General features: G+C 54.5%; 1 protein-coding gene and 1 long non-coding RNA gene across 2 annotated transcripts; one reads left to right on the top strand and one right to left on the bottom strand.

Moving 5' to 3' along the window:
* Positions 1–206: 206 nt before the first annotated feature.
* Positions 207–26,667, bottom strand: RNF19B (ring finger protein 19B). The gene is made up of 10 exons (XM_063419230.1): positions 26,537–26,667; positions 12,424–13,094; positions 7,420–7,625; positions 5,298–5,442; positions 3,888–4,050; positions 3,341–3,455; positions 2,744–2,884; positions 2,380–2,587; positions 1,358–1,489; positions 207–991 (listed from the first exon to the last, which is right to left on the bottom strand). Exons 2-10 carry the CDS (start codon positions 12,981–12,983, stop codon positions 517–519), a joined length of 2,145 nt encoding a protein of 714 aa, XP_063275300.1. The 5' UTR covers positions 12,984–13,094; positions 26,537–26,667; the 3' UTR covers positions 207–516.
* Positions 13,085–25,486, top strand: LOC134561878 (uncharacterized). Its single transcript, XR_010082996.1, has 3 exons — positions 13,085–13,277; positions 18,614–18,720; positions 19,315–25,486. It is a non-coding gene; the product is annotated as an uncharacterized LOC134561878 (long non-coding RNA).
* Positions 26,668–26,933: the final 266 nt, after the last annotated feature.

Raw genomic sequence — 26,933 nt, 5'->3', positions numbered from 1 at the left:
CCTCAGCTCCCACACACCCCAAAGTGGTGGAAAATGTTATTTTTGTCCCATTCTTCCCCTCCTTTCACCTGTACCCAGCCCTGTTGCACAGGGAGAGGGAGAAGAGAGACCTCTCCTCTTCCCAAGCCTTTGGGAACAGCATTCACGTGGGCAAAGGCAGCTGGAAGATTTCTCTGCAGCTTTGGAAAGGACGAGCTGGATTCAGGTCGAATGATAACCAGTTTTTATTCCAAGAGTCTCTTGGGATGGTTGCAGACATACAGACACACGTACATATTTACACTCTTACACACCTCACAGAGTCTGAACCAATAAATTAAAACAAAAAGAGGGCGGGGGAGGATTTTTTTTTTTCCTTTCCTTTTTTTCTGTTGTGGTTTGTTTTTTTTTTCTGTCACATAAGAAACAGCAACTCCCCGAGGCCAGGCTGGGGGAGCCAGCTGCAGGATGGCAAACAGGAGCCAGCAGGGACACAGGGCTGGCCCAGAAGCTGCAGTGACAGGGAGAGTGCTCGGGTCACACTCTGGCTTCGATGCACTCCAGCTGGACCATCTCGTCCAGCCGGCAGCCCTCGGCTTGGGCACAGTGGCTCAGGTGGGCACTTGGGCTCTGGGCACCTCTTGCTCTGGGGGTCTGGGGGCAGCCTGCAGCGGGCTGGCAGTGCGGGGACTCGCACTCGTCCGAGGTAATGTCCGGCACGTCGTCCGACTGGCTGTCCGAGCTCTCCAGGTCGCTGCGGATGCTCTCGGGCTGGGCCAGGGTGATGTCCCACGTCTGGCTGGCAATGCAGTCCTTTTGCTCACAGCTTTGGTGTTTGCACGTCTGCTCCTGCTTGTCGTCGTCCTCCTCTTCTTCCTCCTCCTCCTCTTCCTCGTTCTCGGCCATTTGGGTGTGGACGTGCAGGGAGTCCTCGGTGCTGCTGCCGCTGGTCAGCTGGTAGTGGCTGGGCTTGGCCTCGATGTCCACCTGGATCTCCATGTTATTGCACTCCCTGCAGGAACAACCAGCCTCATGTTACTGGGAGCACTTGCTGGGTTCAACTGGGCTGTACTGGGAGGAACACACCCTCCAAACACGAGCTCATCGCTCGCTGCTCTCCTTGAATACTCCTAACAGAGCCAAAATCACCCCTGGGATGAGCTGGGAATGCTCCAGAGTCCCCTCAAACTGCCACAAGAATCTCTGAGGGTGCTGGGCTGCAGATTCCCTCCCCAGGCCCCACACCACGCACGGAGGCTGCTCCCAAACTGTCCCCAGCCCTCCTCCCGTGCTGGGGGCAGGACGGACCCCGGTGCCCACACAGCCATCCCACCACCCGTGGGACGCCCCCACCAACGCTGCCCTCCCCGTGCCCCACCTGTCCTGGGGGTTGTAGGAGCTGATGATGGAGCCAGCCATGGCTCGGGTGCTGGCGTTGTCGCTGATCGCCCCCAGACTGACCGAGTCTTTGGGGAAAATCTCCTTCTGGACGTCTGCCTGGACTTCCAGCCTGCAGGAAAGACGAGGATTCCTCAGAAATGAGGGAGCGCCAGCCCATCCCCGCTCCTCACGGGAAAGCAACAATCCCAGCGAGCTGGCACAGCTCAGGTGGCAGGAGTTTAACCCCACTGGTTGCTCTCATTTACTCTCATTTTTGCTTCATTTAGGCAAATCCATTCCGTTTTCCATGACGAAGGTGAAGCCGTGTTTACATCCATGACTCACACGGTTCCTGCAAAGAGCTGATTTCCACGGATCTCGCACAGGGCCGTGATTACATCCTGGCTGCCACATCAACACGTGGCTCTAATTACCCAGCAAACTGACTCACAGGCAAGTGGGGAGGAAAACTGTGGTGTAACCTCCTGACTTGGAGAGCAAGTGACCCTGCTTGCAGAACAGGAAGCATCAAAGCCTCCAGGCTGGGATAACAGGGCTGGAATAGCTTTAAGCAGGGCAGGCAGGAGCTCTGTGCTGTTGCCAATTAAGCTGAAGCATCAGCTCTGTGGTCTGAAGGAGCTCAGTAGGGATCTGTTCTCCTTGCAAGAACTAGACTGGCACTGACTCCAGAAACAGAATCGTGGAATGGTTTGGGTTCCCCCTGCCTAGACCAGGCTGCTCAGAGCCCCATCCAACCTGGCCTTGGAACATTTCCAAGGACGGGGACCCCACAACCTCTCTGGGCAATCTGTGCCAGTGCCTCCCCACCCTGGGTGGCTCTGAATTCCAGATCATCCCAGGTGATCTCCTAGACCTGGTTATTCTACAACACACCAAGACACAAAAACACCACGACACAACCCCTAGATCAAAGCAGCTTCCTGGAAAGCTCCCCAAAATAAACCCACTCAAGCCACACAGGCCTTGGGAAGCCCTCTGCTTTTCCCACAGCCCAGTTACCTGCTGTACTTGCCCTTGCTCCCCGAGAGGACGCCCCCGCTCAGGGTGCCCCCGGACAGGGCGGCGAAGCTGGCGGTCTCGCTGTAGTTGCCCTGGATGACACTGAGCCCGTCCGTGGGGCTGCCACTGGTGCTCAGGACACTGGTCAGCCCCTCAATGCTGCTCTCTCCAATGCTGGGGTTCTTCAGGGCTCTCCAGGCATCGGCCACTGCGGGGAAGGAGAGCACAGCGGGTTGGAATCGGCAGTGGGAGCGCGCGGCTGTGATGTCTCAGCTCAGATTTGGGAGACATCAGGACCTCGAACCATTTCACCACAAGAGGCAACAAGATCATTTTATTTCACCCCCTTCCCATCAGTTATTACCTGTGATGGGTCCATCATCTTCATCAAACTCGATCTTCACTCCCTTTCCATTGGCTGTGCTGACCCCGCAGCCGCCGCCCCGGCACAGCGAGATGGGCACGACCCCGTAGACGTAGGCCAGCATGATGGGGACCCCAATTCCTGGAGAGAAGGACGAGCTGGGTTAAGAGGAGCTTAAAGATGCATTGGCCAGACAGAAAAGATTTTTTAGAGATTCTCTCAGTCACGTTTTTGTCGCTTTTGAAGGCCTCAGTTCACAGTTTTGCACACAGACAGTGGAGGAACCCTTTGTGCTGAGCGGGGGAGCCCCGAGAGCATTGAACCCCCAAGACATCAGCCACTAAACCAGGACAGGGGACAGCTCTGTGTGACAAGGGACTCCAGGATGGGCTGTGGCACTGCCAGCTGGTGCTCCAGACAAGCCCTGTGCTGGCTCTGGGTCAGCTCGAGCACATCAGGAGTGAGACAGGGCATTGTGCCCAAACCCACACACAACTTCTGCATTGTCCTTTGGCCACCCCCATGGCACAGGGCTGGGCTACCTGCTTGTCTCAGTGGCTACTGGGCAGCAGAAGGGACGGGGCTGAGCCCACTTACCAACACTGACAGCAGCAATGACTGGGGAGGCAATGACAGACAAGGTGACCCCACCAGTAATGGCCAAGTTCCTCTTGTGCTTGGAGGTTTTCTTCCCCTCGTACCTGCTGTGGATCTGAGGGGAGAAAAAGCACCAGGTGAGGACAGCAGACACCCAGAGGACATTGAGAAGGGATTTTGCAGCTTTGCCAGCCGCATGAACCCTTGAAGAATCTTGTTTTGAACTCAGATCTCCTCAGAGAACACAGCTAAAAGGAGGGGCTGTGTTGAAGAAGAAGCAACCACAAGTACAGGATGGGCTCAAAAGGGACCCCCTGGGTGCTCCTGAAGGCACAAGAGAAATGAAAAATGCATCTGGGAGGGCTTGAGCCTGAAGGGCCACCAGGGCTATCAGCCACCACCTCCCCACACAAAGCCCAGGAGATAAGAGAAGCTTTAGGAGAGAAAACTGAATTTGGGTTCTATGACAAGATCCACCCTTCCTATCAGCTCCAAATTTCTGGTCAGCACAGAGAACACCCCAAACCCTTCTGCCCCCCACACTCACCTTCCTCCCCACGTACACGGGGATGCCAATGACCATGGCAGGAATGGCAATGCCAGCGATGAGGGAAATGCCCACAGGAGCGCCAATCAACGTGCCCAGCTGCCAGAGAATCTTCTTTTTACGACTCCATGGCTTTTTGCCCCAGAATGTACAGCCAGAGGGGCTTCATGGAAGGGGAAAAAATGGCATTAGCACTCCAGCAATTCCTGTAAGCTCCTGAGAACCCCAAGTTCAACTTGCATATGAATAACACCCAAAACTTAGGAAGCAGGTGGAAAATACAAATAAGTTTTCTGCCTTTTTTCCCCCCCAAAAGGTGAATATAACACTATTGGGTCTATGTTTAATAGTACACCAAGAGCTCTTTAAAGTAATTGTACCAGGAGCTTTGTTTGGTGTGGGAAGAGCATCTGAACGCTTTAAAGTGGGAGCAGAGTTCACCTCCAAGTTCAACTTGCACATGAATAAAACCCAAAACTTAGGACAATAAAAATAAGTCTTCTTTTTCCCCCCAAAAGGTGAATATAACACTATTGGGTCTACATTTAATACTCAGTACACCAAGAGCTCTCTAAAGCAATTGTACCAGGAGCTTTGTTTGGTGTGGGAAGAGCATCTGAATGCTTTAAAGTGGGAGCAGAGTTCACCTCCAAGTTCAACTTGCACATGAATAAAACCCAAAACTTAGGAAGCAGGTGGAAAATACAAATAGGTCTTCTGTCTTTTTTCCCCCCCAAAAGGTGAATATAACACTATTAGGTCTATGTTTAATACTCAGTACACCAAGAGCTCTCTAAAGCAATTGTACCAGGAGCTTTGTTTGGTGTGGGAAGAGCATCTGAACGCTTTAAAGTGGGAGCAGAGTTCACCTCCAAGTTCAACTTGCACATGAATAAAACCCAAAACTTAGGACAATACAAATAAGTCTTCTTTTTCCCCCAAAAGGTGAATATAACACTATTAGGTCTATGTTTAATACTCAGTACACCAAGAGCTCTCTAAAGCAATTGTACCAGGAGCTTTGTTTGGTGTGGGAAGAGCATCTGAAAGCTTTAAAGCGGGAGCAGAGTTCACCTCCAAGTTCAACTTGCACATGAATAAAACCCAAAACTTAGGAAGCAGGTGGAAAATACAAATAGGTCTTCTGTCTTTTTTTCCCCCCCAAAAGGTGAATATAACACTATTAGGTCTATGTTTAATACTTGGTACACCAAGAGCTCTCTAAAGCAATTGTACCAGGAGCTTTGTTTGGTGTGGGAAGAGCATCTGAACGCTTTAAAGTGGGAGCAGAGTTCACCTCCTCGGGTCAGAAACAATAAAACTCCACTGAGGAGAGAGGGTGAGAGTCCAGCAGGGGCAGTGAGCTCCCCCAGGCAGCCCGAGGGGGGCAGGAGGTGCTGCCCTGCTCACCTGAGGTAATGCAGGTCCGAGATCTCCTTCATGCAGAGCCAGCAGAACTCGCAGCCGCACACGGCGCACGTCATGTGGTTGCAGCTGCCGTCGTTCATCTTGATGATGTAGGCACTGCAGCGTGGGCACGGCTTGATGTCATCGGCTGAGGGGAGGAAACGAGGGGTGAGATGGGATCTCTGCTGTGAGACTGAAGAATCAGCCAGGGGCTCTCATTAGGGACTGAAATCTTTGTTTTCTCTGCAGCAGAACACCTTTGCTGCTCTCGGCGTGTCTTTATCTCAGAGGAGATAATTCTGATGTGACAGACCCCACCAACAGCAGGGATTGGGAACAAAAGCCACTTTTAAAAGCTTGTTCTAATCCTGAACGGGATGTATTCCAGGATTCATGCTTGAGCACTGGGAACGAGTCATACCTGCCCAGCACAACGAGCCATTGCTGAATTGCTCCACGGAGGTGATTCAGGGGCCAAGAACAACACAACAACTGCGAGAACAGGCACTGGAGAAACCCCAAACCTTTGGGGGACACGGGGCTGCAGCCACACACGGCTGCTGAGGCTGCTGGCAGACTAGGACAAGGGGCTTTCATCCCTCCCTTAATTCAGGCGTCATCTGCCCGTGGTTGTGCAATGGCTGTGCCGTGGTTCGGGGCTCTGCTGGCCCCTGCAAAGCTCAGCAAGATGAAATCCAGCTGTGAGCCCGCCTCACACCTTATTAATCACCAGGCTGGATCCAGCACGGCGCGGTGGGAGAAACCACTGTCTCAAAAACCTCCCTTCCCGTGGCTAAGTGCCCTTCCTGGCAGGGATCTCTTCTTTAACAGGACAGGAAAACTCTCACTCTGGGTTTTTCTGCTGGCTGGGGCAGTATCTGTGCTGTCCATTCTTAGGGTTCTCTAAATTGGGGCATGTTGGACCTTGGCACACCACTGAGCCACCTCAGAACCACCCAGGGCAGCTCCACGCTGAGGGAATTAATATTTAAACTCCTCACACAGAAGGAAAAACAGGGTGTTTTGTTTGGGGCTAGGGCAGGGCTTTCAAAAATGGCCTCACTGCCCACTTCCAGAGTCAATAGAGTTATTTTTAAGGAACACAAACTCAGCAGACACAGCAGCTCCTGCCAGGCAGTGGAGGAGTTCTGTGGGTTGGCATTTTTTTTTTTGGTACCTGGCATTACCAAGACCTAACAGTGCACAAGAGCAGAGCTGGCCATGAATGCTGCTCTTCACAACCACACCGGGCAACTTTGAAGCTGCAACAGTTAAGAAGTGACTGCTTTTTCACTGTTGTTCAGGGTTTAGATCAGCAAAAAAGCAAGAACATCCAAGATCAAAAGAGCCACAAGCAGAGCTGGGGCGGATGAGGGGAGTTGCCGTGACACAGAGGGACCCAAAGCACATCATCACCTACTGCTCTGTTTGGTGCTGCTGGAAGAGATCACGTGTGTTCTAACACACAGGAGGAGGGGAAATGACTCGTGAGTTTTACAGCTGCAGGAAAAGAAGCTCAGGCTTTGAGAGGAGGAGGCTTGCACAGAGGTGCCTCTTTCTCAGCACACACACAGAGGCCAGCAACCAAAAAATCAGGGTGTGACTCTTGGGGCCATGCAGGGTAAGGAGCTGGAGCCTAGAAGGTCTCTCCCAACTTGGTGCCTCTTTCTTAGCACACACACACAGAGCCAAGCAACCAAAAATCAGGGTGTGACTCTTGGGGCTGCCCATGCAGGGCAAAGAGCTGGAGCCTAGAGTCTCTCCCAGCTTGGTGCCTCAGCAAACACACACAACTGAGCAGCCAAAAAATCAGGGCATGACTGTTGGGGTCATCCTGTGCAGGGCAAGGAGCTGGAGCCTAGAGTCTCTCCCAATTTGGTGCCTCTTTCTTAGCACACACACACAGAGCTGAGCAACCAAAAAATCAGGGTGTGACTCTTGGGGCCATGCAGGGCAAGGAGCTGGAGCCTAGAGAGTCTCTCCCAGCTTGGTGCCTCAGCAAACACACACAACCAACCAACCAAAAAATCAGGGTATGACTCTTGGGGCCATGCAGGGCAAGGGGCTGGAGCCCAGAGGGTGTCTCACAGCCTGGGATATTTATGAGAAATGGGTGGATCCATACCCGGCCCGGACTCCTGTCCGTAGCTGAGGCCCGAGGTGTGCTTGGTGCGTACCCGCAGCGCCTGCGCCCGCTGCTGCCGGGCCATGTCGCAGGTTTGGTTGGGGTGCCATATCTGCTTGCAGTGGTAGCAGAACTCCGTGTGGCAGCCGTCCCTCTCGCACGTCAGCTTGGGGCAGCTGGCGCAGCCGTAGGCGATCACTGCGTATCTGCAGGGAGGAGAATTGAAATACAAAGTTAGCAGGCTCAAGCAGAGCCCAGAGGCACCAGCCCATCTCCTCTGTCTCCTTCCTGATGGCTGGCACTGCAGCCTCCACAGCAGACACATTCCTGTGCTCTGCAGGGCCTGAAATTAAGCAGTGCTAATTGGGTTACGCAGGGCAGGGACCTTTCATGCGGGCAGCTTGAGATGCTGGGTTGTTCTCTCCTCAGTGACTGCTGGCAGTTCTCACTGGCGATTCACGGAGGCCAGATTTGTCTGGCCCAGTGTGCCCAGCTGACTCCTTGCTTTCCTCCCAGAATGGGCTCTGGCTGCTCTTTCCAGGCACACACATCCCTCATTTCCTCAGGACAGACCTAGGGGTGGATGCTGTAAGGTCCAGAGGAGTCTAGGGAAGCTGAGCTTGTCCTGGGCACTTCTATCAACTGAATGAGTCTAAAAAAGTGGAATAACAGTTCCATATGTAGCTAAGTCAACAAGCTCCTGATGATCTCCTTTTCCAAAGAGCGGTTAAGAACAATGCCCTGCCTTTGCAACAAGCCAAAACTGGAGCAAAATGATCAACTGTGCAAGAGAGAGAGGCCAAGCTCAACCAGCTCACTGTGACAGCAGTGTGACACGCCCAGAAGGAAGTGTCCTGTGTACACAGCAGCCCAAGCAGCATCACCAGGCTGTGCTGCAGAAATCTGACTGACAGCCACTGAGGATGAGGCTGTTTCCATTGGCAGGGGCTGCCATGAGCAATTCCAGAAGTGCCTTCCCAGTCCTGCAACACCCATATGGCAAAAGGGTATTTTTGTTCCTCACCCTCAGTATATTTGTTAGTGGTCAGAGGAGAATAACTCCTATTTCAGGTTTCATATTCAGAGCTCGTGTGGCTCGAGTTGTATTTGCCTCTTCTTCTCCGAGGCAGCAGCGTGAGAACCACTGAATGTGTCATACCACAGTGATTCATATCCCGTGGGAGTTGGAGCAACTTCATCCTGCCAGGCTACGACAGCATCGCCAAAGAAACAGCATCCGAGGGCTGGCAGGCACGACTGCAGCTCTACCTGTGCATCCACACACCTGCCCCTGAGCCCAGCAGCACGAGAGACGGGAAAAACCCATCCCTGGAAGTGCCCCAGCCCGTGGCTGGATGAATTTTAAAGGTCTCTTTCAACCCAAATCACCCTGTTCCTATATGATAATTCTGTGATGCAGACAGCCCAGAGGGCTGGGAGGGATGAATTTGATTCCTGTGCACCTTGCCTGAGGAATATCCCACTAAATATCCTCACTCTGCCACGAGCCTCTGGCCTGCCCTTGGCAGAACAGAAAAGAAAAGCTCCCTCTGCCCAGCTGTGTTGTGACACTGCTATTTCAAACCATGACAGCAGCCTAGGAGAGCTCAGTGTAATATATTAAGCAACCCCACACTCTAAATTAATTCCTCGCTCGAAACGTTGGGTTTTTTTAAACACTCAAGAAATTAAAATCATCAGCATTTATATTTTATTGCTGGAGCTGAAATGACAAATATCATGCACAAGCCCACAGCTGTGGGGAAAGAAGCTGCAGGACTGTCTAGTGGGGAAAGAAATAACACATCTCCACATCAAAGTCAACTAGAAAGTGGGTTTTGAAGTGAAATGCTGAGGAATAGTCATGGCAGAGCTGGGTGGACAGTGGTTCTCCTCTTCCACTGACCCCTGACACTTAAATGACCATTTTCAGGCTCAACCCCAGCAGATAAGAAGGGAAACTGAGTTCTCCTCCCTGACTTTTCCCCACAGAGCAATGTGAGCGTCTCCCTAGACCCCAGGAATCGCTTCCAGCCCCCTCCTTGGATGGCCACGAGTTTCCTCCGTCCCTCCTCCTGCCCATTCACGGATCTCAGCCCACACAGCTCCATCTTCTTTAAAGGTTCTGTTTTCCTCCCGAGCTTTTGGGAAGCTGCAGTGTGACAAACACTAGACAGCGATACCACCTGATTGTAGCGAGGGTGGGGGGAAAAACCCGGAGCTGCAAACACAGAAAATGATTTGTTTTGCGATTGATGGCGCATCAATTGACCAGGGTTTCTATGGCAACACGCACCGGTGTTGTGTTCTCCTCCTCCTCCTCCTCTTGGGCAGCACAGCCAGGCTTTTTCATTTAGGAAACATTGCAGGATGCAAGGAAGGCACAGGATGTTTTTAGGGTGCTGTCACAGCTCCTTGATGCCACCACCTCGGTGGCACTAAACCCCAGCCCTGCCCACCTTGGTGGCGTTGGAAACGATACAACTTTTAGCGTTTTTGTTGTTATTTTCACTCAGGGGTTTTGTTCGCCTTTGCCCAAGGGGAGGGGAATTGAAGTTTCTCTTCAAAAGCCCGGGTGAGGCCTCATGAGCTGAATATCAACAGATTGAGAGGAGCCAATAGAAACAGAGGAGATAATGGGACATCAACAAACATCACCCCCTGGTGAGGCTGGAGACACCTGGTCTGGGACAAGATCGATAAGAGAACCAAAGAATGAGGGCCAAATTAGCATCGAAGGGATCAATAACCAACAGGAGATCGAATCATTGTGTAATTAAGACCAAGTAATGTGAATTTCTTTGGGTTTTTTAATGTATAAAAATGTGAAAAGTCTGGTAAAGAACCAGGTGGGATGGAAGGATTTCACTGCACAAGCCGGGTACGTGTGGATAAAATTATTCCTGTTGTACATCCTGACCAGAATAAAGCAATAAAGCCTTGATTCCCTGACACTGAAATGACGTTGTTGGAGAGTTTCAGCTCGGGTGACAGCGGTGGGTGACATTCAGCGACAAACATCACTCTGCCGTGCCCCCAGCCCTACGCTCCCGTACTCTGGCACTACTACAGCGGGGAAAGCCCGCTGTAAATAATTCATACCCTGATTTTACATAAGCACAGCCACACAGGCTCTGCTGGGAAGAATGAATAGGGTGATTAATTCCTCTCCCTGCCGGAGGGCTGATTCCAGCAGCCTTTGTTCGAGCGTTACAGACACACCAGCAGCGCTGGTCCACCAGAGCTGTCTCCAACATCTCCAACAGCCCCGGGGTCGCTTCTTGCTCTTCTGGGCAGCGGGAGGAGGATGCCAGCACTGTCACCAGGCTCATCCTGCTCGCTGACTAACCAGGGAGGAGGCTTTAGCTCGGAGAAGGAGCCGTGTGTGCCACCAGCCTGCCCAAACCCCCCCAGAGGAAGGGATCAGGCTCAGGCTGCGCTGCTGTCACAGAGGCAACGCCCTCCGGGCCCCGAGCTGGAGCTGGCTCCTTCCAGCCAGCCAGCCCGGGTGACGTCGCTGTTTGTACACCTTATCCTGGGCACAGATAACATCACAATAGTCGAGGAGCTGAGATTTGCTGAGCAGGAACTGGATTTTCTCTAGCCGGTTACCAGCAGAGGCATTCCCTCCGTGGCGGCACAACCTGCTCTATCTCCCTGATCTTATCCCCAGCGCTGCTGAAATATCGAGATCTTGCACTTGATTTGGCTTCAGAAAGGAGCAAAGGTGTTGTTTGCTGTTAACTTCACCCTCTGAGGGAACAAGCCCTCATACAGGATGCTCAAGAGGCCGTGAAATGGGTAACCTGAGCCAGGTTCACTGATTTGCATAGGATGCCTATTACAAGGCTCTGATTAAATCACAAGTCCTCCCACCACCTTTTCCATTCCGACTACTAGGTCAGACTTTCCTTTCATGTTCTTGCTACCCAAAATTGCCATCCAGGCTGAGTTGTAGCTCAACTTTGCAGTGCTCCTCTCAAGTTCCCCGACAAAGCCCTTTTCCAGGCAGCTTTGGCTACCGCCCAAAACAGAAACCGAGCAGAGTTCGTTTAAAAGAAAAGGGAAGAGAAAATGAAAGCAACACGTTCATAACTACACAGTCATCAGGCTTGGCTGGGCTGACTTCTGGACGGACAGACAGACGTTTCCTCACTTGGGCAACGGACAGTGAGTCAACATCACTCCTCTGTGTCGTGTATTAACGTCCTCACTGGGAAAAAGTGACTGGTTATGGTTCCTTCTTCCCCACTGCTGAGGGCTGCAGTGCTGTCCCCATGCACTGTCCCCAGGACTGGCAGCAAAACACACAGCCGGGAAAGTCCACACTTACCATTCGTGCAGAAAAAAGGGTTTCTGTTAAATGAGGGAAACGATGGCTCTGCTAAAACCCCCTTCAATCATATCACTCCTATCCCGATTTGTCTATGTTTTCACAATCCCCAAGGTCAAATCCTTGTGCTCGAGGGAGATATTAGGGATAGATGGAATTTTAGTACCCAGTGCCTATCAGCTGTCCTGAACAGACCGCAGATAAGCCAAGAACCCCTGCAGCGAGGGCTCCTCATGGGACACAGCGGGACCAGAGGTGTATCAGCAGCAGCAGCACCCTACAGAGGGTGAGCCACCCCTCCCCGGGTGTCCCGGGGCCATCCCAGCCGGGATGCCATCCGCAGGACCTGCCGGGGACAGGCAGCAACCCACACTGGGCTCCACCTCACCCAGCTATCCCAGCATGTGTTGGGGACAGGCAGCATCCCTCCGGGACGGGAATCTACCTCCCCCAAGACGTCCCAGGACAGACAGATGGGGCAGCACCCTAAGGTGACAGCAGGTTTCTCCTGCCAAGCTGTCCCACGATGGGTCACGCTGTCCCAGGCTGGAGAGGACAGCGGGTTCCCCACTCCCCAAGGTGTCCCAGGATGGAGAGACGACCAGTTCCCCCGTTACCCGGGCTGTCCCAGGACGGAGCGGCAGCATCCCCCCGTGTCCCCCGGCACTCACCCGCAGTCGGGGGCCGGACACCAGCGGCAGTCGGGGTCTGCGGCCAGGCAGCGGCGCAGCATGAACTCTTCGTACTTGGCGACGAGGTGCGGGGAGTCGCGGAGCAGGCGGCGGATGTCGGCGGGGTTGAGGCGCTCGCTGCACTCGGGGCAGCAGATGTTGACTCGGGACTCGGTGATCTCGATGCGCAGGTACTGCCGCAGGCAGGCCCCGCACGACCGGTGCGGACAGGACAGCAGCCGCGGCGCGTTCTCCGCCGGCTGCCGCACCAGGCACAGCGGGCACTCCAGCTCCTCCTCGCCCTCCGGGACCTCCGGAGCCTCCTCGGGGGGCGGCGGCGGCGGCGGTGGCGGGGCCGGCGGGGCGGCGGGGGGCGGCGGAGGGGCGGCCGGGCTCGGCTCGGCCTTGGCGCGGCGGCGGCCGCCCGCGGCGGAGGCGGCGGCGGCGGAGAAGACGCTCTGGAAGGAGAGGCGGCGGCGGCGGCCGGGCTTGGGACACTTGGCGGCGGCCGAGTGGATGGATGAGGAGCGCGGCGACTCGGAGTCCCGCTCGGAGCCCATGGCGGAGAGGTTGGCCCGGCGGTGTTACCGGCGGCGGGGTCCCAGCTGGAGGCAGCGGATCAGTCCGGGGGCTCCGGGCGCCGCGTCCCGCCGGGCGCTGCCTCGGCCGCGCTGTAACGAAAGCGGCGCCGGGGCCGGGTGAGAGCGGCCCCGCCTCGTCCCGCCCCGCCCCGGCCGCGCCGCCGCCATTTCGGTTGTGGGCAACGCCCCCGGGCAGCCGCGGTGCCCGTTGCTGTCCCTGTCTGCGTGCCCCGGCTGCCTTGCCTGTAAGTGGCTCTGAAGCATCTCAGCCAGGTACAGCTGAGTGTCCGCTCTGCTTCTGGGCTCCCCTCAGTGTCCCCCGGCCCTCAGCGCCTCCATCACCCCTCAGTGCCTCCATCTCCCCTCAGCGCCATTGCTCCCCTCGGCCCCTGCTCCCCTCAGCGCCTCCATCTCCCCTCAGCGCCTCCATCTCCCCTCAGTGCCTCCATCTCCCCTCAGCGCCATTGCTCCCCTCAGTGCCCCCCGGCCCTCAGCACCTCCATCTCCCCTCAGCTCCTCCATCTCCCCTCAGTGCCTCCATCTCCCCTCAGCGCCATTGCTCCCCTCAGCACCATTGCTCCCCTCAGTGCCCCCCAGCCCTCAGCGCCTCCATCTCCCCTCAGCCCCTCCATCTCCCCTCAGTGCCTCCATCTCCCCTCAGCGCCATTGCTCCCCTCAGCGCCTGCTCCCCTCAGCTCCATTGCTCCCCTCAGCTCCATTGCTCCCCTCAGCGCCATTGCTCCCCTCAGCGCCTCCATCTCCCCTCAGTGCCCCCCCGGCCCTCAGCACCTCCATCTCCCCTCAGCGCCCGACTCTCCTCAGCACCTCCATCTCCCCTCAGCGCTCGCATGTCCTCTAAACACCCCTGTCTCCCTTCTGCTCCCCATTTCCCCTCAGTGCCCTCTGTGGCTCCTCTCAGCCCTCAGTCCCTGGGTCCCCTCAGCGCTCCTGTTTTCACACTCTCAGGCACGCGGTGGCATTCATGAGGTGTCCTGCATAAGGCCAGGAGTTGGACTCCGTGATCCCGATGAGTCCCTTCCCACTCAGCCTATTCTATTGTTCTCCCTTCAGCTTCACATCTTCTCCTCAACATCCCTCACTCAGCACTGCCATGGCTGCCTCACGCAGAGCCTGGAATGGGGTGAATCTTCTGGCTGGATTGTGCAGAAAAAAAAGGTTTCTATTAAAAAAAACCCTGGGGCAGTTTGCTTTTTAACATCTCTCGTTGGAGAGGGGTGTCTATAACCTCAGGATCGCCCTCTAAATCCATCCATCCCAGTGGAGCAGCTTGTCCCTCACTGTGTCCCTCCTTGATAACGTTTCTGAAGATCACGAAAAGATTTATTTAGCTGGGAACTCCTCCCTGAGTGCCAGGTTTAGAGGCACTGAAACTACAACCCACATTCTCACTGCACTCATGCAGAAAGTTAAAAGCCTCCACTTCCTTGCAGGGTTCCCCCGTGCCCAGAGGGGTCTGCCAGCCTCATATCCCATCCAAAGGCAGATAAACCAACAGGAAGGACGTTGCTTCTTATTATGCAGGGGAGGCGAAGCAGAAAGATCTGCTGTGTCTACGAAGAGCTTCTTAAATAAGCACAGAAGGAGCTGCCTTGCCTTAGACTGTCAGCTCTGACTGGACAGGCTGTGGTTATTCATGTGACAAGTGTGGCTCCATCACTGTCTCCCAGCTATCACCATTCCTGAAATTGTCTCTCTCAGCAAAGCCTGTTTGCATGATTATTATTACCGGGATTCTTCCAAGAGGGGTGGGAACAAGGAACCAGGATTTCGGTGCTGGTGCTGCTGGATTGCTGTAGGCAAAGACCCCAGATCTGTCGGCACAGTGGGGATAATGATGACACTTCCCTGTCTGATGGGTGAATGAAGGCACAGAAGGAGTAAATCACCTGCACAAATGAAGCATCGTCCTTTCCTAAACGCCCTGCAGCAATCCTGCTTTTCCCTGTGCTCCTTCTCCATTAATTCTGTGCCTGCCATACACCCTCCCTTACTGCTTATCCCAAGACGTCTGCTACACCCAAGTCCCTCTCCAGAAATTGCATTCCCCAGACATTTGTCAGCTCTTCACATTCCTGCCACAGCACACAGGCCTTTGGACCAGCTGGAAGTTTTGGACCACACTTGGGTTTGGCCTCTGAGTGGTAAATTCCTGCCTGAGATCAAAAACCCTGTTAATTAGCAAGTTAATTTGGCAAGGGCCATACAGCTCTGCTCCAAGAGAAGCAGGGATGCTTTGAGGGTGTCTGTGGAACACATTTTTTTCTGAGCAGGAGTTGCTGAGCTGTGGTCCTTGGGCAGGCATGAAGATTTCCCTGATGGAATGGAGCTCCCAGAGGAAAAGGGAAAGGAATAAAACGTATTTTCCATGGGAAAGAAGAGCCAGATGAAGAAGGGGGAGATGTTATATTGGTGTAAAACGAGATTACATTGAAATCAACAACAAGCCAGGTATGAGGCATCTTCAAATGGCTGTCGCTGCCCATCTGTAGCAGAGACTGTCTTGCTTTGATGATTTCACTAGAAGAATCACACTCTTGACTGAAATAGAGAAACCTGAACAGGACTCGTGTGTGGGATGGATCTCCCAGACAGCGCTCTGCCAGCTCAGCCCTACGTCCTCTGCAGCGCACAAGCACAGACTCTAATTGTGGGAAGCTTTCAGCTCAAAAGCTAATGTGAGACAGGCCTGAATTACCAGTAGTGCAGACACAGAGAGACTGAGAGCAAAACCATCTGGAGCTCCTGGGAAAGGACGGGCTGATGGGGCAGAAATGACTCTTCATTGCCTTATATGAGGAATCACGATACCAGCAAGGCTGGGGGAGGCCAGGGTAAATCCGAGTGACTTCAGAGCTATCCTTCCTGCTCCCAAGCTGTGCACAGCTCTTGCCAGTGGTTGTATTTTTGAGGGAACTCAGTGCTTTTTTGGAGCTCTGAGACACAGATTTCCAGCTGTCCGGACCCCGCTGTGGTCCAGACAGCCCAGCTACTTAAAAACAAGTTCTCCGTGGCTGAGGTGTTTCTCCATGGCGAATTTCCACAGCCCTTGCCAGGAGCAAAGGCTCCTGCTCAGCGTGTTCCTGACTAGCAGTTTGAACCCGGTAGTTTGTTTTGATTCAAATATAAAAAAAAAAAAACCAAACCAAAACAAACAGCCAGGAACTGGAAGGAGAGGGCAGGAAAGCAAGCTGCCAGGGAGGAGAGGAAAGAGGCTGATTGAAAAGTCACCGGATTGGGAGCGCGATCAGATCAGCCCCTCCCCGGAGCTGCGGGGAAGCTGCCACCAGCCTGACCGTTAAACTGGAGGATATTTGAAAAGATAAACCCAAAACAAACAAACAAAAAAGATACAGAAGGAGAGGGCGTGGAGGGGGATTCAAACGCTGCAGCGAATCGTTCTGCAAATCCCAGCTCCAATAGGCAAATTTGCTTTTGCTTACTCTGGCAGAAAGCTGGAAGATTGCTGACTTCCGACCCCTCTGGATTTGGCACAGGCGACTTTTAAAGCTGCCTGAAAGCGCCTTATCCCCCAGGAAGGCTTCCAGGGAGAAAGCTTTGTTCAGACACCGGCTGGAGCCACCCCACACCGCCCAGTTCCCAGCCTGGATGGAGCCACTGGGAGAGGCTGAGCTGGGCTGGACCTGCTTTGGGGTGATATTTCTCTTTCCAGAGAAATACCCTCGTCACCCACACCCCAAAAACCCCCTGCAAAGCAGAGTGACAGTCTGTCGCTATCGAGGAGGAAGAGCCTCTGGTGATGTAATGAAAATTCCCCTTGGTCATTCAGAGAGTGAAAGCAGAGGCTGGGCTGCTGGGAAGGGATTGTGAAACTCAGACTGCATGGAGGAACTGGGGTGTGCCTGACCGCGAATATCGCTGCGGTGGGACACTGGCAGGAGGCACGTCGGTTTAGGTTTGCAGCCGATAAAACTGAAATTCCAGCTCCTACCACATCCCTTTTGCCCACTTTCCTCCCCATCCTGGTTACCCAAATATCACAGGTATGGGAAATACCTGCCTGGTACCCTCCTCCCTGGCCTGCAGGACACAGGGGGTGTTGAAACAGCTATTTCAGGACACACAAAGATCCAATCTGCCTTAAACCTCTGGAATGCCAGCACCGAGGTGTGAACCTATCCCCAGCACTGCCTCTTTTCTTTAGAAATCTTTGGGTCTCCTCAGTGTTTCTCCCACTTTTCCCAGGCGGGGATGGGGGGTTATTCAAGGGGGACGGGCTGCATTCCATAGCAGATGGAGTTTAGAGAAAACCCGGCTCGTGTTGCTGCTTGCTGATGAAATGCGGGAAGGAAGAGAGCAGCTTTACACCAGGAATTCTTCCTTGTTTTCACACAGGGACACTGGGCAGTGACTCAGCTCTGGTTTTGCTGGGCAGGCTGAGACCTTTGGCCCTATTAAGGTGGGACAGCCAGGGCTGTTAAAGGGGTTTAGGTGCATCAGGATGCCAAAATGCAGGTGGCAGGTTCAGGGGTCTCTCTGCTGAGGACCCACCACGGGACCCACCTGAGATGTGCTGCACTCACAGCATCTGGAGGAAGATGAGGGACAGACAGAGGTTTTAAACCTCTCAGAAATGCCGTGCGAGGTCTCCCCCCAGCTCCCTGCCCTGGAGAGTTGTGCCAGGGGCACGTGGGCTTCCCTACTCCTCTTTTAGGGATCCCAGCTCCAGAGCAGGGCTGTCAATCTTGGCTTGCCCGAGGCATTCGCCGAGGTTTAGCCCCCCGAGAGCCCTTCGAGGGACGCTGAACGTTCACGGGGAGCAGCTGTGATTGCGAGAACTGAAGCTCATCGGGGTCATTTTCTGCCAGGGCCCCGGGGAAGCACCGGCTCATAATGACATGCACTGTGATCGTTTGTCAGATGGAGATGTCATTAACAGCCGCTCATGGCTCTCCAGGGAAGACACCGTGGCTGGGGAGGGCTCTCCCCAGTGTGCACAGCTCTGCCTCTATCCAGTTATTTCATGTTCTGTTTGCCTCTCCTGGTCCCCCGAGATGTGTTCAGGGAAGGAAGGAGATGATTGTGCTCGACTCCTCTTCTCTCTGCTGGACTTAACAAGGATTGACGTTCTTTGAAATGAGGAGGAAGAGGCAGGAGATGGGAGCCTTGGGATCACAAATGCAAGGTTCTTCCAAGAGGATTCGTTCTGGTTTAGTCTGTGGTTACACCTCCTCTCCCCTCCATCTCCCCATCCCACTCTGCTCCCTCCTAACACCCACACGCATGGCAATCTTCCACTCCCTGCTGCGACTTTCTGGGGAAGAGGCTGTCATGTGAAATCCTGGGAGAGAGTTCCCACATGGAGCTCTCCGAAATCATCAGAGCAGGCCTGGCAGAACAGGCCGGCAGCCGGAGGAACGCCGCGCTCCCCCTCCCCGAAATCCTGAGCACTCCTCTCACGGATGGCAGGTGGGGGGAGCGGGGAATCGTCTTGGAAGCTTGGGAGCCGCCTACACACATGGCAAGTCTTGTCAGCAGCTGATAAAAGAGGTGGGAGGTGGGGAGATTTCGAGGGGGAAGCATGTGGAGGCTCCTGTGCCCACGTAGCTCCCCCGTCCTGTCTCCTGCAGGGCTCCCACAGCCGGGATGGCCACGGGCTCGGCCCCGTTGGTGGCACACGTGCAGGGAGGAGAGACCCCAAAAAGGGACTCGGATGTACTTCAGCAATGACGCAAAGGTAGGGATCGTTAAGCAATTACTTATAATAGTAATCTGACATGCTTTTCCCCTCTACAAAAAGCAGCATTTCCTTTTGTAATAAAAGCACAGGCTGTTCCGTGTTCTTTATTCACCTCCACGCTCACTGAACAGCTTTGGGGATAGAAGTGACAATGATCCCCGCTCTCAAGTCACTCTCACCAGTGACCTGCTACCCTTAATGATGGGGGATTTATAACTGAGAAGGTTTAGCACTGTAGGGTGCTGCCAACAGGATAGGGCTGGCCACATCCCTACAGCAGGAGGAAGGATCCAGACTCCCTCCTCACCTGAGTCATTAAATAGACAATTAAGTGTTTGGTGTTGGCATAAACACAGGCAAATTAGTCACTAGAGAAAATATCAGTGCCTGTGATGGCTGGCGGTGGTTAGAAGGTGGTGGTGACAAACACCTGTGACAGCAGAAGGCCAAGAGGCATGGAGATGGCATGGCATGGCATGGCATGGCATGGCATGGCATGGCATGGCATGGCATGGCATGGCATGGCATGGCATGGCATGCTCCTGGCTCTGGACCATCTCCCTGATGCCAGCTGGTTTTTGGGGTGCTCAGCTTCTTGCAGGACACGAGCAAACCTGGCCACAGCAGAGGCAGCAAGATCAAGGTGAATTCTTCAGGAGAAGCACTCACGAAGAGCTAAGGAAGAGTTTGTCCTGCCCTTCAGAGAGCAGATGCACAAGGCAGAGCTCTGGCACGGGCTTGGATTTCTGCAAGGAGAACTGAGCGAGGCACTGGCCTGGTTTCCAGGAAAGGAGAACAGTGTGTCACAGAGAAGGCATTGAAAAGACCTGAGGCTTCTGCCTCAGCTTTCGCTCTTACTCCTGCAGACACGTGGGTGCTTGGGAGTTGAAAGGCTGAACTGGAGGCTGTCCTGCAGCTGGCAGAGGACAGGAAGCTGCGGGCTCCTCCTGCAGAGCTGCTGGAGCAGAGACCACAGAGGGTGTCCCTGTGTCTGCTGGAGATCCCTGCTCAGCTCAGCATCAATCCCTGCAGCGCTGGCCTTTGCAGTGGGACTCTGGGAATCCAAGGTGGACAGGAAGGCTCGGTACAAGGCACTATCTCCAGAGCCCTCAGAGGACACTGGCAGCCCTTCAGCAACATCTCAAACCCCACAGGATCTCTGACATCCTCTCCAGCTGGTGCATCCCACAGCACAGGTGGGGCTGGGCACACCACACGTTTCCTCCAGCCGACCCACCCATTTCCTATTTTCTGCAGACATGACAACTAGTGAGTTAATCCTGCAGGCCATAAACTAAGCTGTATTAGCAGACACCATCTGTCCTTTTTCATTTGCTGATGCACGACCTATTTTGCTGTGTAGTGGAGCAGGCTCTGCTGTTTCGGGGCTCGCAGTGTCCCTGTTGCCAGGGCATAATCCACTGCTCACAGGGACCTGCTAGTGGGAGAAAGCTCCAGTGAACTGAGCACCACTGGGACCTGCTGCCATGGGCAGGGGTGGATGAAGCCTGTCCCCGTGGCTGCTTGGCCTCTGAGGAGGTTTGGGCTTCAATCCCACCAAGCACCTGGGAAGGGAAAGGTCTCAGCAGAACTTCCAGGGACAAGAGCATGACTGCCCTCAGCAGGGTCTTCTGGAGCCCTTTCAGCAAAGCCACATCCACCTTCCCTCATTTGTCAGGAGGTCATGGAGAGACCCGAATCCTCATCCCAAAGTGGATTTTATGGGAACAGGCTCGGCACTCCAGCCACGCTGCTCTGGCCTGGGGTAATTCCTATGTTTTACAGAGCTGAGCAATGTCAATCACACCAGGACAGGAAAAGACTGGAAGAAAACTCTTCCTTTATCCCTCTGGTCATGTCTTGGAGCAGTGTGGTGACCCTTGTTTGGGTACAGAAGTACAGACATTGTGAAAGGTCATAAAACAATCAGGATTTTCTAACCCAGTTATTATTTGACTTTACCAACTCTTGAGGCAATTCCAAAGGTTAGTGCCTTGTTGCAAGAAGCCTCCTGAATTTACCAACTTTTAATTTAACTCAGTGCTGGTGGCAGGAATTTTCCCTGAGTTCTGAAACCAAAAGCCAGGAAATTCTGTGGCTGTGTGCTGAGGAGTCAGGAGGGAGCTGAGTGCAGGGCTGGGTGCTAACACTCTCATCTGTTCCTCAGAACCAGGATCATCACTGCTCACTGACTTCTGGACTCCCAAAATCGGCCAGAGAATTTTCAGTTTCCTGCCTCACTGCACAAAAGCGGAAGAGAGAGTGGAGGGAATTATTCAGACTGACCTTGGCCTTAGCCAGACCACTTCTTTCTGACTTAGCTCAGTTGCATTATTTGGGTTTTCCAAAGAACTCTCAAGCTCCTGGCTAGGATGTGGCCCAGATCCACCCCCTTCAGTACCATCAGTGTCCTCTGAGTATCCAGCACTGCCAGAAAGCTGGCCTGGAGTCATTCCCCTTTCCTGCTAGTCCTGCTCTTTCTCTTAGAAACCGGCTTAAGCTCTGAACCCTGGGGTTTCCTACCCTAAAATCCGTGGTAACTCCTACCTGCAGAGGTGTTTGACCCTCTGCTGAGCTCTGTACCTTCCAGCAGCAGCAAGCCCTGCTGTCTCCTTCCTGCCTTCCCCAAGCTTTGCCCCGAGTTCCTTTGTGCTGTGGACACTCTGAATCAGATGTGACCAGAAATAATGACATCCCACACCATGCCCTGGTGTTCCTGCAAGCTGTGCCCCCTGTCCTGCACTGGGGAAAGGAGAGCTGGTGTCAGGATCTCTGTGCTAGGAACAGACTGATAATTTGGTGTGTAAATCCCCACTGGTCCCAACTTTTCTTCTTTCTCTCTTTTGAGCTTTGGGAGGAGAACTGGCTCAAGAATTGTATTGATCTCAGTCCAGGAACAAACATTCCCCTTCCACAGGCCACAGCCTCTCTCTCCTGTGTGTCATGTGAGGAAGAGGAGCAGGGAAGGGCAGTGCTTTGCCAAGACTAGAACGTACCCAAAGCTGTGACTGCTGTCAGGAGGTGGGAAGAGGAAGAAAGAGCCCATGTGGTCAGCCCTGGAAAGGGCAGTTCCTGCTGAGAACTGCCTGGGGAACATTCCTGCTTTCATAACCAGCAACAGCTGTGAAAAGGGGAAAGAACAGTGATCCTGGACCCTGCCAGCAGCACCTCTCGCCTGCAGCCAGCCTGGGAGAGCAGAGAGAGTTCCCAGCACAGCCCCCTGGCCCTGCAGCAAGGAAAACTCGTGTCATTTTCCAGAGGGCTGAGCCAGCATTAACCAGGTGGGGAATGTATGAGCCTCTCACTCCGAACATGTGCTTGCTCAGGGTTCCCTTGTCTCAGCTGAGATCTTTCCCCAGTCCAGGCCCCTGCCCCCAGCTCAGTCCAGGGCTGTTCCCCCTGTGCTCTGTTCAAGGTGGGCAAAGGGAGAGGGGAGCTGTAGTTTGTCTTCGTTCCTGGGCTGCCATGGAAAGGCAAATGGGTTTGTTCTGCTGGGTTTTGCTGCTGACCCACGCTTTCCTTCCCCCAACCCCATGCCATGACCACAAGCTCATTCTCTCTAACTTCAAGCACAACCCACCTTTACCACAACCAGGAAATTCCTCTTCTCCCTCCCTCCTCTCCCTCAGCCCTTTACCACCATGAGAAACTCTTATCCCTCTCTGGGGCTTGCCATCTGTGGGATATCTTAACCAGTGTTTGAGCAAACTGCCCCCTGTGCTGCCTCAGGCTGGGCTGTGCACAGCACAAAATTGAGTAGGAGGTTTCTGGGGCGATCAGTGCTCACTGAGACCTCAAATGCTTCTCTGAAATCAGGCCCTGCTGTTGCTCCAGAGCATCCTCCTCACAGGGAGGCAGCAGCCTCTCATCTGCCCAGCCCTGCCATCTCTGATCCAGGCTGCCATCCCTTTTCCCCTGAGCACCAGGAGAAGTCCAGTGCCTGACACTGAAACAGCGGTAGCTGCCAAGAGCCTCTCAGCTGCCTCCGAGTTACAGCATCCCTCCCTGCAGTCTCTCAGGAGGAGCTGTCAGCAAAAACAGCCCTATTTAACCAAAGCAGAGACAGCCTGGCTTTACATGGCCTCCCTCTGCCTTTTCCTGCTCCCTTGGAATCAGGCATTCCTTGGGAAAAGCCTCTCAGGGCAGCGCTGACTCCTGCGCTTCCCCCTGGACGTGAACCCTGCATGCAGGGGTTCACGTAGCTCTGGGTCCTGCTCCAGCTATTCCCTCCCCTCTTCCATGGATCTCCTGCACGATTCACAGCCCAGCACCCAGGGGTGCTCCCTATCCCCGGAACGGTGCCCTCAGCATGGGATGAGCAGCGAAATCGCAGCTGGAAAATCTGGCAGTGGACGTGGAGCAGAGCCCTGTCCCCGGGCTCAGGACCAAGAATGCCTCTTTCCCATCCAACACGCCAAGGCTCCGAGCCCTGCCAAACCCCAGTGTTTGTTCCTGCCTTTGGCAAGCAAGGGATGGCAACAAAAGCATGTGCGAGGCAGAAGGAGTTCAGTAAAGGAGGGAAGTGGGTTTCTCTTGGGTTTCTGTGACCTTTTCTGGTTTGGAAAGAACAGATATGTGCAGAGATGCTCAAAATGCACAGCAAGGCTGTTTTCACTGCCCCAGCAGCAGAACAAACCCCGAGGCCTCCTTCAGTCACAGGAAATTGGAGCCCAGAGCCACAGCCCAGCCTTTGGAACCAGAAATCAGCTCCTGGGAGTCGATGCCTTTGCCTGTTTGCAAGGAAAATTTATATGCAGCCATGGAACCTCGCTGTGGGCTCCTTGTCTTCCAGCCCTGGTTCTCTGGGATACAGCTCCTGCTGTGGGATGGCAACAATATTTCTTCAGCTGAGCCAAGTTGTCCTGGAGTCCATGGACTGGGAGTTATGTCAGCAATGCCCTTGGCCATGAGGAACCCACTGACCTTCACCTCTCTCCTTAGAGAAGCAAGCACAGAGAAGGAGCAGTTGGGGCAGGGCCAAGAGGAGGGCTGAGACTGAAGAGTCCAATGACTCCAGAGGTTTCTCCGTGTGCTTCCAGCCCTTGTGGCTTAACCTCAGAGAGAAAAAATGGTGCTTGGAGGAGGAAAGAAGGAGAGTGGGGTTCTGTGCAGGTAAATCAGGAATGTGCCTGGATCCTCCGAGAGCTGAGTCAGGAGCAGGTTTATAGCAAAGATAGAAAAGCTGATTTGGCCAAAGGAATAATATTTCTGTTGAGAACCAGAGAACTATTGATTACTCAACTAACCTCAACTATTTAACAAACAGCTACCTCAGCAGAAAGAAATTTCAGCCTGGCTTTAGGGAGAGGATTGAGGGGACTCCAGGGTGGCCAGGCAATAGTGGGAACATTTATTCCCACTCTCCTTGACTCTCCTTGCTGCACTGCTGCCCTGCCTGCTCCCACTGGCACCAGATAAGGAGAGAAAACAAACACAAGGTAGGTGCCTGTGAGTGCCCCTAACAAAGGAAGGGGAAAACGTTCACTGCAGCGGAGTCGTGGCCAAGATAGACTGTGAAATAGGAAGGATTAAAATGTCTCACAGGACCTGGCTCAGCTCCCAGGGTCTTCTCTGGACACTGGCACGAAGGCAGCTCCTCCCGATGCTCTGGGTCTCTGCAGAGGCTCACACATCCATAGCACTTTTCCCAGGAGGGAGCACGAGTTCCCAGTTCTTGTATTTCTGTGTTATTGTGTGCCTGGCAGTGACAGCCTGTGGTGGGGGCTGAGCACACAGGTAACAGAGCAGGGCTGTGGGGACAGGGTCACAAGAAGGCACCAGGAGCATGTCAGAGCCTCAGCTGCTGCAGCTGTGCAGATGCCAGGCTTTGTAATATTCACATGATCATCCCTTTTGCAGTGTAGGCAAATATGGGGGAAAGCAAGGAGAGCCAGCTGAGCCATGGAGAAGGTCAAGGACTAGGAGGGGGTGACTTGGCCTTTATGTTTGTGAGAGGTCCTGATACCATTCCTGCATCGAATTTTGAATAACCTTGAAAGAAACCAAGTTGGAACGTGACTTTGAAGCAGTCCCACTGCTGGTCATGCATGACCACAACCCCGGGGATAAAACTGCAGAACAGCAGCATTAACTCCACCCTGCTCCCTTCCCAAACTGGCCCTGGGAGCCCAGCTCAGGCTGTGCCCAGCAAGGTCCCACTTGGAGCACTGGGGCCCATCCCGAGCTGGCTCCTTCCCAGCACAGCTGCCCTGGGCAGAGCTGAGGGCTGGCACGGAGCAGCTGACGGGCCCTCCCCTCCCTGCCCGCCCATGCCAGAGGCTTGGAATGCAGCTGGCCCCGCAGCCACCTGGGTGACAGCACTGCCTGTCACCCTCCAAGCATGGGGCTCCCACCCTTTGCTCCCAGAGAAGCCCCACAGAGCAGCACAAGCTGCTGCTGTTGGCAGTTTCCATCCCATAAGCAGCAGTGTGGCCACCTGGGCCACTCCCAAGCGGTCCCAGTAGACCCAGAATCTGTGCCTTGGTGAGGAATCACACAGCAACAGCTTCCCTAATTAAAGCATATTTATGCTTCTTGTTGCAATTATGCTCTCAAGCACTCCTGGCTGCATTTCTCCACAGCCCCACTGGGTCATGGCCCCCCAGCCCTTAAAGTGCCTCGGGAAATGTGTTGGTTCAACAAAATGGTCATGACAGGAGCACTGGCCTCTCCCTGTGCTTAGATTTCAAGCAAGGTTTCTACTTTGTGCCTCCTCCATCTCCGCCCCCGTACTGGTTTCTGACACCCACAGGCGTTACCAACACTGGGCTTCTGACCCCAGACGTGTTTTCCTCAGTCAGATACACACTGAGAGTCCTGAAAGGCCACAATCAGGTCAGCACAGATGAGTGGGGTGCTCACAAACTCATTTTCTAGTTTGCTAAGGCTGCGTAGCCTGAGTGTAGGTGTAGAGTGCCTACACCCCGCTGCTGTGGGATCAGAGCTGGGAAGCCACAAGCAGCAAAGAACGAGCCCAACTCTTGAATTAAGAAAAAAGGTGAAGTTCTCCCCAGGACCACGGGCCAGCACAGCACACAGGTACTGCTGGGCTGCTGCAGGACAGAGGTGACCGTCACCCTTGCTCCCTCTGCTAACAAAACAGATCCCGTTATGCAACCCTCGTGCTAAAAGGCAACACGACATGCAGAGAGGCTTCAAGGACTTTGTTATTTTGCCTTCCATGTCTGCAGATCCCCAGGATCCACATCCAGAGAGCTCCTGGCAGTACCCCTCACCTGGCTGCCTTCCCCAGAACTACTGGTGCTGCACAGGCAGGGGAAGTGCTGAGGCTGCTGGGGATGTGCAGTTTAGGATTCCCACCACAAACGCGCTGCTGGGCTCGGTCCCAGTGCACCAGCTCTGCTCACAGCCTCCTCTGAGATAGATGCAGCTCAGGGGATGGAGTCTCAAACTTCTGATTGATTTCATCAATGATCCGTGCTCTAATCCCTAGGGAGAACTCTGCTCCCCTTCTGCAGCCAGGGACCAGGGCTGCTCTCCAGCCCCTGTATCCTGTTCTGGAAGTGCAGGTGCTCCTGGCTCTCCCCAGTACAGCACCAGTGGCACACACACTGCTCTCCTGGGGGGAAGCATCTGCACCAGTTCCTGCACCAGCCAGCTGGGCTGTGCCCTGCTCTCGCTGTCCCGCAGCCAAGCCCTGCTGTGCCAGCCTGTTCAGGCATTGTATAATATTCCCGCTGCCCAGGAGCCATCCCCCAGCGCCGCACCTCTCCCAGAGATGCCGAAGCAGGCGCTGATCCCCCAGCAGCTCGTGGAGCCCCCCGTGCCCCGCTGCCCCCGGGGCATCCCTTACCTGTCCCCGGAGCCCACTCCCGGTGCCGCGCTCTCCCCTCCGCAGTGTCCCCGCTCTCCCTTTCCCACTCCCCTTCCCTCTGCGCCACCTCCCCGCGTGATGTCAGCGCAGCCCGGCCCCCGCAGCCTCCCCAGCGCACCCTCCACGCCACGCAGCCGCCCAGCGCATCCCGCTGCTGCTGCTGCTGCTTCCCTGCCCAGCGTTGCCACAGCGACAGCAGGGGAATCCCATCCCCTGCTCCTCCACCGCCCGGGGCCTCGCTTGCTATCACCCACTGCAGCTCTTCCCAAAGAGAGCGAGGGAAGGACGGGGCCACGGCAGGGGACAGCAGGGAGCGGCCAGCGATGGTGGCTCAACACACCTGGAAGGGGAGAGCAGAGGCAGCCAGGCGGAGCGG

Source organism: Prinia subflava, chromosome 24 (genome assembly GCF_021018805.1).
Source record: "Prinia subflava isolate CZ2003 ecotype Zambia chromosome 24, Cam_Psub_1.2, whole genome shotgun sequence".
Taxonomy (NCBI): domain Eukaryota; kingdom Metazoa; phylum Chordata; class Aves; order Passeriformes; family Cisticolidae; genus Prinia; species Prinia subflava.
The sequence above is the reverse complement of the archived record's forward strand: the minus strand, read 5'-3'. Positions and strand labels throughout refer to the sequence as shown.

Bases quoted from the DNA above. Each gene is read 5' to 3' on its own strand.
- RNF19B (XM_063419230.1), bottom strand. From the start codon at position 12,983: ATGGGCTCCGAGCGGGACTCCGAGTCGCCGCGCTCCTCATCCATCCAC. The intron at 7,626-12,423 runs GTGAGTGCCGGG...TCCTCCCTGCAG, and splicing joins TGTCCGGCCCCCGACTGCGG to ATACGCAGTGATCGCCTACG. The intron at 4,051-5,297 runs GTGAGCAGGGCA...CCTTCCATGAAG, and splicing joins TCGGACCTGCATTACCTCAG to CCCCTCTGGCTGTACATTCT.